This window comes from Camponotus floridanus, unplaced genomic scaffold (assembly GCF_003227725.1).
Source record: "Camponotus floridanus strain SB8 unplaced genomic scaffold, Cflo_v7.5 scaffold77, whole genome shotgun sequence".
Taxonomy (NCBI): Eukaryota; Metazoa; Arthropoda; class Insecta; order Hymenoptera; family Formicidae; genus Camponotus; species Camponotus floridanus.
The window spans coordinates 441,932-456,348 of NW_020229846.1; the positions used below are offsets into that span (position 1 = coordinate 441,932).

At 33.3% G+C, this 14,417-nt stretch overlaps 1 protein-coding gene across 1 annotated transcript; it reads right to left on the reverse strand.

The window, feature by feature from the left end:
* Positions 1-64: 64 nt before the first annotated feature.
* On the reverse strand, positions 65-3,674 carry LOC105248408 (enolase). The gene is made up of 7 exons (XM_011253172.3): positions 3,371-3,674; positions 2,551-2,665; positions 1,874-2,047; positions 1,619-1,776; positions 1,218-1,518; positions 823-1,109; positions 65-650 (listed from the first exon to the last, which is right to left on the reverse strand). Exons 2-7 carry the CDS (start codon positions 2,611-2,613, stop codon positions 329-331), a joined length of 1,305 nt encoding a protein of 434 aa, XP_011251474.1. The 5' UTR covers positions 2,614-2,665; positions 3,371-3,674; the 3' UTR covers positions 65-328.
* Between the last annotated feature and the right edge of the window lie 10,743 nt (positions 3,675-14,417).

Here is a 14,417-nt window from a genome sequence, read left to right on the forward strand (position 1 = left end):
ATATAAAATCAAAATTATCGATTTGAAATTAAATGTTAATAAAAAAGAAAATAAAACTCTTTGATATTTTAAATTTTACTTTAATCTGTACAGTTCTTTTCCAATCGAGTCAGGATTATTTTTCAATTGATTAATATAACTGTATTTAGCATGCTCTCTATTGTTATATACGATGTGTATCGATTTTATCAGGGTTACAAAAATAATACATGTCTTCAGACTACATCGCATCTAATGCGATCACAAAAGTAAATGATTCGTTTACGTAACATTAGAGATAGCTAAAACTTTGTGATAATGGACTGTGACAGGTATGTTACAGCTTTATTTAAGCATGAGGATTGCGGAATTTCTCGCCAGCGTACTTCGCAGCAGCACCAAGTTCCTCCTCGATACGCAGAATCTGGTTATACTTGGCTAGACGTTCTGAGCGGCAGGGTGCGCCAGTCTTAATTTGACCGGTTGACAGACCAACAACCAAATCGGCGATAAATGTATCCTCTGTTTCTCCGGAACGATGAGAAACCATCGTACCCCAACCATTACTCTTGGCGAGCTTGTGCGCATTAATGGATTCTGTTACGCTACCGATTTGGTTCACTTTTAACAACAAACAGTTGCAAGCTTTCTTCTCGATAGCTGTCTTGATTCTGTAATATATAAGTAAATACAAATATAGTAAGATATAATATAGTAAGATATAATATAGTAAGATATAATATAGTAAGATATAATATAGTAAGATATAATATAAATGATAAATATATAAATTTAGCTTGAAATAATTGGAAATAAAATCAAGGCATTTATCTTGAATATTACCTTTCAGGATTTGTGACAGTAAGATCATCACCAACAATTTGAATAGGAGTGGCCGCAGTCAAAGCCGTCCAGGAATCCCAACCATCTTGATCAAAGGGATCTTCAATCGATACGATCGGAAAATCTTTGATGAATTCCAAATACAAGTTTTTCAATGCTTCTGGTTCCAAGTATGTGCTCGGATCAGATTTCTCATTTTTGAAGTCTAAATCATACTTTCCGTTCTTGTGGAATTCGGAAGCGGCAACGTCCATGCCGATTTTGATCTTTCCTTCGTAACCGGCCGTCTAAAAAAATATTCATATATAAAATTCATATATAATTCAAATATTCATATTATTGCAATTAATAATTATTATAAAATAATAATTAATTCAAATATCTTAAATTTTTACCTTAATAGCATCTATGATCAAGTTGAGAGCTTCCTTATTTTCCAAAATATTTGGTGCGAATCCACCTTCGTCACCGACAGCAGTGGCATCGAGGCCGAACTTCTTCTTGATACCTGCCTTCAAGTAATGATATACTTCGCTGCCCATTTTCATGGCTTCTGTAAAGTTGGCTGCGCCAGTAGGCAAGATCATGAATTCTTGCATAGCCAGCTTATTACCAGCATGCGAACCACCATTAATTACATTAAATGCTGGCACTGGCAAAATAATATCATTGTTGCCAGCCAACTCGGCGATATATCTGTAAAAAAAAAAAAAATATATATATATATGTGTGTAAAATATTTTCATAAATGTGAATATAGTTAAATATTTTTAAATTTATCATTAGATATATTTACTTGTACAAGGGTAAACCCTTTTTAGCAGCACCAGCTTTACAAATTGCTAAAGAGACACCTAAAATCGCATTTGCTCCAAGTTTGGATTTATTTGGTGTACCATCTAGTTTCAGCAAGAAGTTATCAATATCTGTTTGTTGCGTGACTTCCAAATTGGCCTTAAAAATAAAAGTGTTTCTTTATCTATTCTTAATAATTGTTAAATGTTACATAACAAAGACTTTGCTTATATATATATTTATTTAGACAGCGTACCTTTAACAATTCAGGAACAATGATAGAGTTAACATTTTCTATGGCTTTGAAAACAGATTTTCCATGATATTTAGATTTATCATTATCCCTCAGTTCCAGAGCTTCATGAACTCCGGTAGATGCACCAGATGGCACAGCTGCACGAAAAGAACCAATCTCAGTAACAAGATCGACCTATAACAGAGCATATATAATATTATTAAAAGAATATTCAATACACACACATATATATATATATATATATATATATATATATATATATATATATATAGGGTGTCTCAAAACTCATAATCAATTTTTCAAAGACAGATTCCTGGGATCATTTGGAGACGATTTTTCCTCAGCGAAAATGTCAATGAAGGCCATCATTTTTTGCATGTTCCCAATTTTTGTCATCATATATCTTTGCAATTAAGCCTTAAATTAAAACTCAACTAAAGTAAATTCTATTTAAATTAATCAAAGAATATGGTTTTGTTAATATTTTATTTCTACAAAACTTAGTTTACGAAAAATCCCTTATTTCCAATCACTTATAATTCGAAAATTAGTGCCTCGACATTTTCGTTGAGGAAAAATCGTCTTCAGATGAATCTGTCTTTGAAAGATTGATTATGAGTTTTGGGATACTCTGTATATATATTACATATATATTTCTCTAAAATCTTTTCAAATACCTCAACTGTGGGATTTCCACGAGAATCATAGATCTGACGAGCCTTGATACTTTGTATAGGCATTTTGATACAATTACTTGCAGATGATGAAAAGCACCTTGCTAAGGTAAAAGCACTAAAACCAATGCAATAATATAAATAAAATATATTGATGTATTAAAGATAATAAAATTGCATTATATTTATAACACAATATTTTTCTTTCTTCTCTCACGCTTATTGTTTGTCACAAGAAATAATCATAGTATTATAAATAAATATATTTATAAGTACTCTTCAATATTAACAATTATTACCGAATGATTTTGTGATAAATCATTATTCGTTAAATATGGGAACTCATGTGATTTAATTTACAACAATTGTTACAACAGAGAGAAATGCAATAAATATAGATAAAATATAGATTAGTAAATCCCTCCAATAAAAAAAAGAACTCTTAAACTCAAGAACACTCCAACATAGTGCGATAAAAGAATATCTAAAAGTGACAATATAAATAATCGGGTATCTTTGAAAGAAACAACCTTGCAAATATCAATCTAAGAGTTAACACTGTATCAATAAAATAATACAAATGTCAATAATGATCGGCAGATCTCCTGATCGACCTTGTCAAGGTCATCGCATGACCCACCCATTTTAAAAAATCGAAATTCAAAGAAAAATATGTTTCAAATTCCATTAGGAGCACTATAGATCATGCTAATTAATAAGATTACATCGTTAATGATCATGTAATTGAATACATGGGACGATGTAACCGGCATTAACACTTGTCCGAAAGAGATCGATTGTGCGAGGAAAAAAATCCACTCACGCAATTCGGATGATTTTAAGCGGAAGAGCTCTCTCGATCTTCACGATGATTTTCCACGGATATACCGAGTGTTGCTGAAAGATGCTCGCCTAACGTGACAACTCTCACGGACCGATTGACGAGGAATGAGGTTTGACCTAGCGGATGACCTCTGTCGTGATGCAAGCGAAGAGCTATCGATTGCAAGATTCGCGCGCAAAGTTAGGTTAAGAGAAAAAAAAAGATTTGTCTCTTATGGCGCGAAATTCCATGAATGCATAAATAATCAATATTTAAGGATTCTCCCTCTATCGTTCTTGACACTTAAATAACTCCCCTCGACAATTATTTTATCATATAACGCGCATTTGCGTAATATGCGACGTCTGCTTTCGTCTTTTATAAAATTGGACACATTTATCGCAAGCCAATAGTTGGGCACCTTTGGAATAGAAAATGAAAAGATGATTGGTCAACGTAAAGTGCATCCACCAGTCGCGTTCGATTGTCAATGACAATTTGTCATTTGTCAGAATGGGCTCCGGAAACTTGGCATCCTTATTTTGACTTTTCAATTTTTTTTATCGTTTGTGATTTGTTTGTAGATGATTGTGAGATTAATTAAAACGTTTGTGAGATTGCTGTGAAATAGAAAATAAAAATGACTATTAAGTTAGCGTCCTCGTTTTTAATTTCAATTCTATATTTAAGTTCTACCAGAGAGAAGCGCTGAGAGCGGCTATGCCTCTGATTTAGGTGGAACTAAGGCCGGGTCTACAATAGACAATTTAAGACCTAAGTATTAAGAAATTGACCAATTACAGTCGAGTATGAAGAGAATATTCGACTGTGATTGATCAATTGTCTACAATAGACAATTTAAGACCTAAGTATTAAGAAATTGACCAATTACAGTCGAGTATGAAGAGAATATTCGACTGTGATTGATCAATTTCTTAAGGCTTAGGGCTTAAATTATCTATTGTAGACCCGGCCCAAAGACCTTTGCACATACAAAAATTTTAGTCGTAAAGGCCGCAGCACACACTTTTGCATAAGCGCATAATCATAAGCATAAGAAAATTGATTGGTTCATTTTCTTATGCATATACTTAATTTACATATTTCTTATGCATATACTTAGGACCAATCAATTTCCTTATACTTATGGTTATGCACTTATGCAAAAGTATTTGCTGCGGCCTGTAACCATAAGGTCGTAAGAAAACTAACAAATCATAGTCGAGTATTTTTTCTACGATAAAAGAATAATCAACTGTGATTGGTCAGTTTTCTTACGATCTTACGGTTACGACTAAAATTTTTGTACGTGCGAAGACCTTAAGCCTCTATAAATATGAGTATTCTCGTTTGCCATTTTTCTTCCAACTGCGTGAAAGGTTAGGTATGTTTTCATATATGTCAATTAGAGACTTATTATCAGAGATGTGTGAATGGCGAACAGTTTTTGATTGGATACTGTGAAACACGTGATTTTTCCGCCATCTTGTATCCCATGACATTAATGACGTTACTGATAACGTTTATTGACGTCATGCTAATTGTTGCTCGTTAAATCTGAGAATCTAAGATCTTGTTTTTTCATGTATTATGTAATATTATAAGTTCAATTAAATCCTTCGTATAACAACTCGTTTTGTTGCAGTATGATTAGACTCGAAACACAAGCACGGCGTGTTCCAAAATTCACTGTCAGTATTGAAAATTTATAATGTACGTCACGTAAACTATAGATTTTCAGTATTGGCAGTGAATTTTGGAACGCAGCCCACATGTGACGTCAATGGGTGTGTTTCGGGGTCGCATCGCTACAGTAGCGCTACAGCTTTTTTGCTACAATTGTAGCAGAAAAAAATGGCGACCGCTACAATTGTAGCAAAAAGTCCTGAAACGTACTTTTATAGCGCTACCCAGACAGCACAAAAAGGCCAAAAGATGTCTTAAAGATGTCTAGAGGACTTTCTAGAAGACGTTTTTAAGTCGTTTTTTAGATGTTTTTTGGACATGTGTGCTGTCTGGGTACTATAGCGCTTTAATAACGTGAAACACGCTTATGTAGCGCTACAATAGCGCTACTGTAGCGATACGTCCCATAGACGTATATAACTAGACTGCGCATGCTGTGCTAGCCATTGAAGCAAACATTTAAAAAGAGAAAGCAATATCGGGGGATCTCTGTCTCACTCTAAATCACACCGTGGAGGGGGAAGTGAACTCTTTTCCCCTCAAGACTTCAACTCTCATTCTGCTTCCCCCACTTTTCTTACTGTGCGAGAGAGAAAGAGATCCTCCGAGCCATTTTCTATCTCACTTCATTGCTTCAACGGCCAGCATAGCATGCGCAGTCTATGTATATATGTCTATGATACGTCCCCGAAACACACCCAATGACATCATAGGCCGGTATTCATAGTCCGATCTTATATTTGAGATCGTCTTAAGTTCGAGCTTGAAATGCTACGCAGCTATTTGATTGGTTGAATGAGGTCTTAAGTCAACCTCCAAGCAGACTTAAGATCTTAAATATAAGATCTTAATATAAGATCTAAATATAAGATCGGACTATGAATACCGGCCATAGAGTACAAAATGGCGGATAGAAATCATGGTGAGGAGTCCATAGATATAGTAAGATAGAGATGGAGCATGAACCCAATATTTAGTCAAGGAAAGTGAAGCCACTGCGGGAGGAGCGACGAGGTAAACTGTGAGCACTTTTCATTGGATGAAATGATGCGCGCGCGCAATAATGTTTAATACGAAATATGTTGACGTCTCTAATCTTATAAATAATTATTAAAAAAAAAAATAAGAAATTAAAAAAGGAAAGTAAAATATATTCTTCAATACAATGGAAAGATATTGTTTTGGATAATAAACAATAATAAAGAACATTTCGGAAACAAGATTTAAGCTTAAAATATATCTAAAATGATCAGTCTAGAATAAAAAACTCTAGAATAAAATAATGTGTTCTGGCTACTTGTATTATACATAGCTATATGTGTTTTATAAAAAAAACCATACAATTCGAATTTATTATTTTATGTTAAAAAATCAGTCTTTTTTTCTTTTTTTTTAAATAATAATAAATTTTAAGTAATGACTATGATAAAATAATAAATAATAACTATAATAAAAGGGCTATTGATAATAACAATTATTTCGAATTTTAAACTTTTATTCAAGCTTGCTTATAAATTTATAAACCTTACTGAACTTATTAAGCAGCGTACCATTGTATATGAATAATCTGCAACATATAATTTATAAATACACACACATACACACACACATTTAAGAGGGGTTCTCTTAGGATTGATGATAAAAACTTAAATACATTATTATAGATAATTTTTTGCTTTTCGAGTTGTTACCCTGTTGGAAAAGCTTATAATTTTTATATATATATAATAAATCAAAATAAACTATTTTTTGCTTGCTTCGTATTATATATATATTATACTCTTTTTAACCTAACCTATACTCTTTATGCATCATGAACAATGAAAACTTTGCAATTAAAACAACATCAAACACGGTATCATAAATCGGTATAATACATATAATCAATATATAACACAGTATAATAAATATAATCAAAATTTGTATTATCAGACTAATTAAAAATTATCCGATTTACGTCGTATTTAATATCATTTTAATCGCAAAAATCTCAATAATTCATTAAAATTACTTTCATATCGATAAAATAAAAAATAGGAGTTTTCAGTTTTTATTTTATAAGATGTTTACATTCGCGAAGAAGCCGAGTCCGCTTATCTTTACTTGTCAAGTGCGAGAGCAACAGCGAAACCGCAAGTCGAGAGCGAGCGAGATAACCTATCATCAAAGAATTCCAAAGTCTCTTACAATCGGCTTCTTCACTTCCTCTATCCATTCGCAATTTACGAGATTATAAAATAAAAACTGAAATACCTATTTTTTATTTTATCGATATGAAAGTAATTTTAATGAATTATTGAGATTTTTGCGATTAAAATGATATCAAACACGACGTAAATCGGATAATTTTTAATTAGTCTGATAATAAAAATTTTGATTATATTTATTATACCGTGTTATATTGATTATATGTATCATACCGATTTATGATAGATGATAATAATTTTAATATTAATGTGATTTTTTATGTATGTATGTATGTGTGTATACAGGGTGGGGAAAAAGTATGGAAGCAAACAATTATTTCCGAAACTATTCATTTTTCGACAAAATGTCTTAGACATAATTTTTATGGTATGAAAAGATGTATTATGTGGCATAGACGGTATGACCTTGTAATGACCCTTACGAGCTACATACAAATAACGTAAAAAGTTTCAAATAGAACTCGTCAGTTTTTGTTACAGATTCTTGTAGCTGATGTCGAAACGTTTACAAAACACTGCATATGAGCCCCATTCCCTTAAAACACTCCCAGTTACGAAACAAGTGTGATAATTCGTATCGACGAAATTGAAAATAGACAGCGTATGTGTGATTGCATGAATGTGTGTAACGCGACTGAACGTCATTATGAGAGATCAGTACAACAGTAGCGATTACTGCAACAAATGGAGAATAACCCGCTTCGATCATTTCTGCCGATACGAAAGACACGCGAAGTTCGTAGAATCAGTTAAGGCGTACATCGAACCGTACTCAAGGAAAGAGATTGCGTGATTCATCCAACCAGTTAAGACAAGATAAGTGCGATTCATCCAACCAGTTAAGGTAAGATAAGTGCGATTCATCCAACCAGTTAAGGTAAGATAAGTGCGATTCATCCAACCAGTTAAGACAAGATAAGTGCGATTCAGCCAACCAGTTAAGGCAAGATAAGTGTGATTCATCCAACCAGTTAAGGTAAGATAAGTGCATGTTATTAGTGGACGCAACTGAACGTCATGATGCGAAATCAGTAAGCAATGTCAATGTGCATACAAATTGTTTGTATCACAATTGTTTCGTAACTGGGAGTGTTTTTAAGGGAATGGGGCTCATATGCAGTGTTTTGTAAACGTTTCGACATCAGTTACAAGAATCTGTAACAAAAACTGACGAGTTCCATTTGAAATTTTTTACGTTATTTGTATGCAGCTCGTAAGGGTCATTTCAAGGTCATGCCGTCTATGCCACATAATACATCTTTTCATACCATAAAAATTATGTCTAAGACATTTTATCGAAAAATGAATAGTTTTGGAAATAATTGTTTGCTTCCATACTTTTTCCCCACCCTGTATATGTATGTATAAAAGTGATGCGAGAATATGTGAGGAAGCGAGAAGGTAATAAGAGCGAGTGAAATAATAATAAGAGCGAGTGAAATAACAATAAGAGCGAACGAGATAGAAATAGGGAACGAGCAACGAGGACTCGAGCTCGAGAATCGGATTTTTCTTGCGCACTATTATTTTTCTCTCGCTTGCTCCTATTAGTGTCTCTCTCGTTTTTATTGCTGTTTTGCTCGTTCTCGATTCTTAGGTCCTCTTATCATTCCGGCCGATCTATCACGACTGCCAAGTGTGACAGAGAAAGCAAGACCATGAATAGAGAGCGAGCGAGATGATCTATCATCAAAAAGTTCCGAAGTCTCTTACAATCGTTTTTTCGCTTCCTCTATCCATTCGCAATTCACGAAAATGTAAACATCTTATAAAATAAAAATTGAAACTTTTATTTTTAATTTTATCAGTTTCAAAATAATTTTAATGAATTAATGAGATTTTTGCGATTAAAATGACACCAAACACGATATAAATCGGATAATTAATGAGATTTTTGCGATTAAAATGACATCAAACATGATATAAATCGGATAATTTTTAATTAGTCTAATAATAAAAATTTTGCTTACATTTAACTGTCCGATTTATATCGAGTTTGATATCATTTTAATCGCAAAATTCTCATTATTTCATTAAAATTATTTTTAAAACAAATAAAACGCATTTTATTTTTTATAGTAGATGACATATATTCGTGAAATGTTATAGAGAAAGGGAATCTCGCGTAAGAGATTTCGAAACTCTTTTTACGATACATCATCTCGCTTGCTCTATTTGTTCTCCCTCTCGCTTTCAATGATATCGGCAATTTTTTCGTTACTTATAATAATTTACAACTTTAAATATCCATAAAATAACAATTAAAATTTTTATATTTTATTTAATCTTTTTGAAAGTAATTAAAATAGATTAATGAAACTTTTATGTTTAAAATGACATCAAGCATGATATATAATTCGGATAAGTGTTCCTTATTGTATTAAATAAGTAAAAAAATTATATCTAATCGAAAATTAATATTCGAATGACAAATGTTGGACTGTTAATATGATTTAATATTATTTTTTATTTTTTATTTTTATGATTTAATATTATTTTTTATTTTTTTTGCAAGAATCTTGTTAATTTTAAAATTATTATAATTGGTTATTTTTTTAATTATTAAAATTAAAGTTAATTATTAAAATTATTATAAATGGTCTGTAATTATTTTTTTTCTAGGACTGTTTTTTAACAAATAAAATTCAATTTACTGAATTTTATATAAGTTTTATCTCTCTCTTTTCTATTTCTTATCACGAAAATAAAATATCCTAAACAATGTATATTACATAAATTTATTTTATTAATAGCATATATTGATGTTTGTAATATATGCTTGAATGGAAAAGAGAAATCGCGCTAACGAAGTATATTATTAATTACGTCTATATGCGAGACGTATTTATGGTCTATAAATTGTGGATGTAGCACGGCCATGAACTAAAATCTACTGTTTTATCGGCACCAAAAATGGATGTGGCCATGTAGTCCCCAGGCGCCGTAAAATGGATGTACACTCCGCGACAACGATTCGTTCCGAGGTCCTTCTCGCGGAGCAAGGGGAGCGTAGCCTCTAACCAATCAGTCACTGCCACGCTGCCAGCTGATTGGTCACTTCTACGCTCCCCTTGCCCCGCGAGAAAGGGGCCTTGGAACGAATCGTTGTCGCGCAGTGTACGTACCGTTAGTGTACGACGTAGGGAAAGCGTTTCCTCAAAAATGGCAGCGTGGCCCCTCTCAGGCTTCTCTCTGCTAATAGCCAATGAAAAGTGCTCACACTTAACCTCGTTACCCTTTCTGCAATGGCTTCCCCCCCCCCGCGAGCTCACACTCTGGGTGCTTTCCAGCTATGGTAACACAGTGATACACTGTGTGACACAGTGTTACACAGTGTCGACCAGTGTTCCGATTAGGGATTCCGTGCGCGCGCATGTGCGGCTCTGCACTTGCGCGACCGTGAAAGTACAATGTAATTTCAAAAGTCGCGCATGCGCAGAATCGCATATGCGCGCGCACGGAATCCCTAATCGGAACACTGGTGTCGACTTGTAGCTGGAACGATTTTAGCTTTCTTATTTTGCCACTAGAGTGCAGGGCAGTCACTTTTAATAGTTGTCACTAGATCTAAATTTTCAGAACGTTCCCACACAACATTATGTCATCTTAAAGACGTCTAGATGTCTTTAAGTCGTCTTTTTAGCGAATATAAAAGTTTGGTTATCTTCTATCACGCAATATCACGCAATACCATTCTTAAAAAAATTAATGATACCAAATATGAAATGTTATGTTGGCACTCACTGGGGTGCTACAAAACGACGACACAGGCGAACACAGCATTTTTGCTGTGTACGATTGTGTCGACTTGTGTCGTAGTTGGAAAGCACCTGTATCGACACTGTAGCGACACAGTGTCGCCTGTGTTGCTTGCTGGAAAGCACCCTCTATCTCTATCTTACTATATCTGTGGAGGAGTCATTGCCCAGCAAACACAGAATATAGTCGCTAGATAACATAGAAGTAACATGTAATATAACAAATGTTATACTGTATTTATATTGTAATTATATAACATTTTTTTATACATATAATATAATTATGTTATAGAAATGTTATATTGTTTTGTTCCTTATTAGTTATCATAAACTAAAATAATAACAAATTAATAACATTAATATAACATGTTATATAACAAGTGTTATGTAAATATTATTTTAATGTTACATAACATTTGTTTATTTAATAAAGCTATTAATAAAGTTGGCACCATTTTGTGATTATAAAGTTGGCACGATCGAATGTGCGAAAAAAGCAGCGTGAGTTTATATCAGAGAGAAACCTGAGAGCGGCCACCTCGCTTTAACGGGCACATTGTCCTAATGCGCCGCCTGACAAAGTGGACGTCAACTACATCCATTACAGTCGATAATAATACATGGTTCGTATCTGAGCTATGGTTCATGTCCGAGCTATGGTTCATATCCGAACTATTCACATGAGATGGACATGAGAGTTAGACAAGAGCCGATAATAATCTATCGTTCTGCTTTTGTCTCACCAATGATGGCAAATCACGCGGCGGCATGAGGCGGGCAGTGATTTTCTATCGTAAAGCTCATGTCTCCTTCCATCCCTTGTCGGCCCCGTCTCATCTTTCACGCGCTACATTTTACATAATTCGGATAGGATTTCGAGACGACTTCGGGCGCCCAATACATAGAGACAAATTTATTTATTTATTATAAAGACATTTATTAAAAATGTTTTTTAATAAAACCTTTTCTTTCTATTTAAAATAATTATATCTGTATTTCATAAATGCTTACAACTCTCATATTATTATAGTAATATTTTATTTTATATATTTTTTAAATAATTAATTAATTTAAAAAATATACATATCAATGCGAATGATATCTTGCTTTGATGCATTTGCGTGTCAGTGTTAGACATGAAAAACATAATGTAATACAACATCTAGTGTATCGAATGCTGTGAATAATTTTCTTGTAAAAAAATAAAGTTTCAATAAGATTGCTCACACATATACGGCACAATACAGCATCCAATGCGGCGCTAGATATTGTATTACATTATGTTTTTCATGTTTTTATGATAAATATCATCCTGGCTCATGTCTTGATGAGATCGATAATTCGGATGATTAATTTTATGTAATCATTTTTTATGTAATCATATTTAATTTTGAAAATAATAATAAAAAGATAGATAAACCAGTTTGTGAAACTATAATTCTTTGTATGATGATATACAAAATAACTTTACATTAACAATAAACAGATTCTTTAATCTTTTATTAATATACATATAAAAGAATTACGTTTCACTGTCGTGATTTCGCGGCTATTTGATGCTATGAAACAAATAATGCGCGACGACACGCTGGAAATAATCAATCAGCGAACTTTAAAAGTGACGTTCGATTTTGCGGTGCTTCATTATCTGTGCATAACAGATCTCTTCTATTGTTTTAAATTTATATATTTTTTTAACGATCTGTAAGATCTGTGTATTTTGAAACACGTGTTATCGTTTCTTTTATAGAACACGACACATTATCTGTAAATATTTCTGCGTGTACGTGCGTGTATGCTTTTATCGTGTTGGTGTAATCTTTTTATTTTTTTATCACGTGTTATATTTCTCTTTTATTTCTACTTTTAAGTTTTTTTAATTTTATTTTTATATTTTTTTGTTTTGCATTATAATAAACAATCACTATGTCGAGTCAGTGCCCTGTAGATAGTTATTATGATAAATGCGTATACAAAGAATGTAAGAATGGGAGATTTTCGCATGGGAAACGGCTATTCCCAATGCAGAAGGATACAAAATGCAATACATGGATACGCAATACAGGTATGTTTTTGTGCAATAATTGTAATTATTTTATTAATTTTTTTGCCTTTTCTACTCCCAAATTCAATACATATTATTTGTTATTTTATTATTTCATAAAATAAAAATAAAAAAAAAACGACAGATGGGAGATTCGAACTCGGATCAGCGCCGTGACAAGCAGTCATCTTACTTAGGCTGATGGCAGAGAACTAGATGTCTGTCGTAGTCGTGGACGTAAAGTAAGACAGAGAAAAAATTGTCACAATGGCCTTGTACGACTTACGTTTTTCTCTGTCTTACTTTACGTCCACGACTACGACAGACATCTAGTTCTCTGCCATCAGCCTTACACTGCTACGCGCTATTATGAACACTTTATCGAATTGATTATAACCAACACGCCTGACAAAAAATTTTTTTTTACCAAACATTCGGTGTACCAATTGCTATATGTCAGCTTGAAATATGCATGTAATCATAATTTTCATAATGTGTTGTATTTTTGTTACAGAACATACAAAGTTGGAAAACTTGTCTGCCAATACCCTTAGAAAATTAGGATTATGTGAAAATCATTTCGTTATTACATCATAACGAAGAACGTAAAAGCGCGACGAGAGAAAGGGGAAAGCAAAATCGTAAGCTCGTCGCGTGGCAGTCGCGTGGTCTGTCATTGATGAGACAAAGACAGAACGATGAATTATCGGTTCTTATCCGACTGTCCATCTCTGAATAGTTCGGACATGAACCCATATCATAGACACAAACCATGTTTCGTTATCGAGCGTAATGGACATAGTTCACGTCCACTTTGTCAGACGGCGCGTCAAGCATCGAGAAATGTGCCCGTCGAGGCTGGTGGTCGCTCTCAGGTTTCTCTCTGGTTTATATGATGCCATGGCGCCAGTTAAGATCAAGACGAGTAAACGTGGGTGAGTCTAACGGCTTATTTTCAGTATTGTGCAAAGGTTAATTCGAGTGATTTTAGAAAGTCTGTTCTTTCATCGTGTGCATTCGCTCAAGGAATTCTACTTGTAAAATTTATTACAACAAGGTTTATTACGACAAGGTTCTTGTTTTGGGATTTTTATTATACACGTGCCGCCAGTATTAGCCGGCAATCCCGGTATTGCAAGACGTGCTGGTTTGGCCATGTTGCTCGAGAAAGTTTAAACGCGTATCTAACGCTTTTATGCTATTCTAGTTCTTGTCATGAGAGAATTATTATGTATGTATACATTTATATATAAGCCAAATTTCAATACAATTATTATATATATATATATATATGCATTGTAGTTTATTGCACGCAAATTAATGAAAACAATTTGTTTATGTGTGCAAAGAGA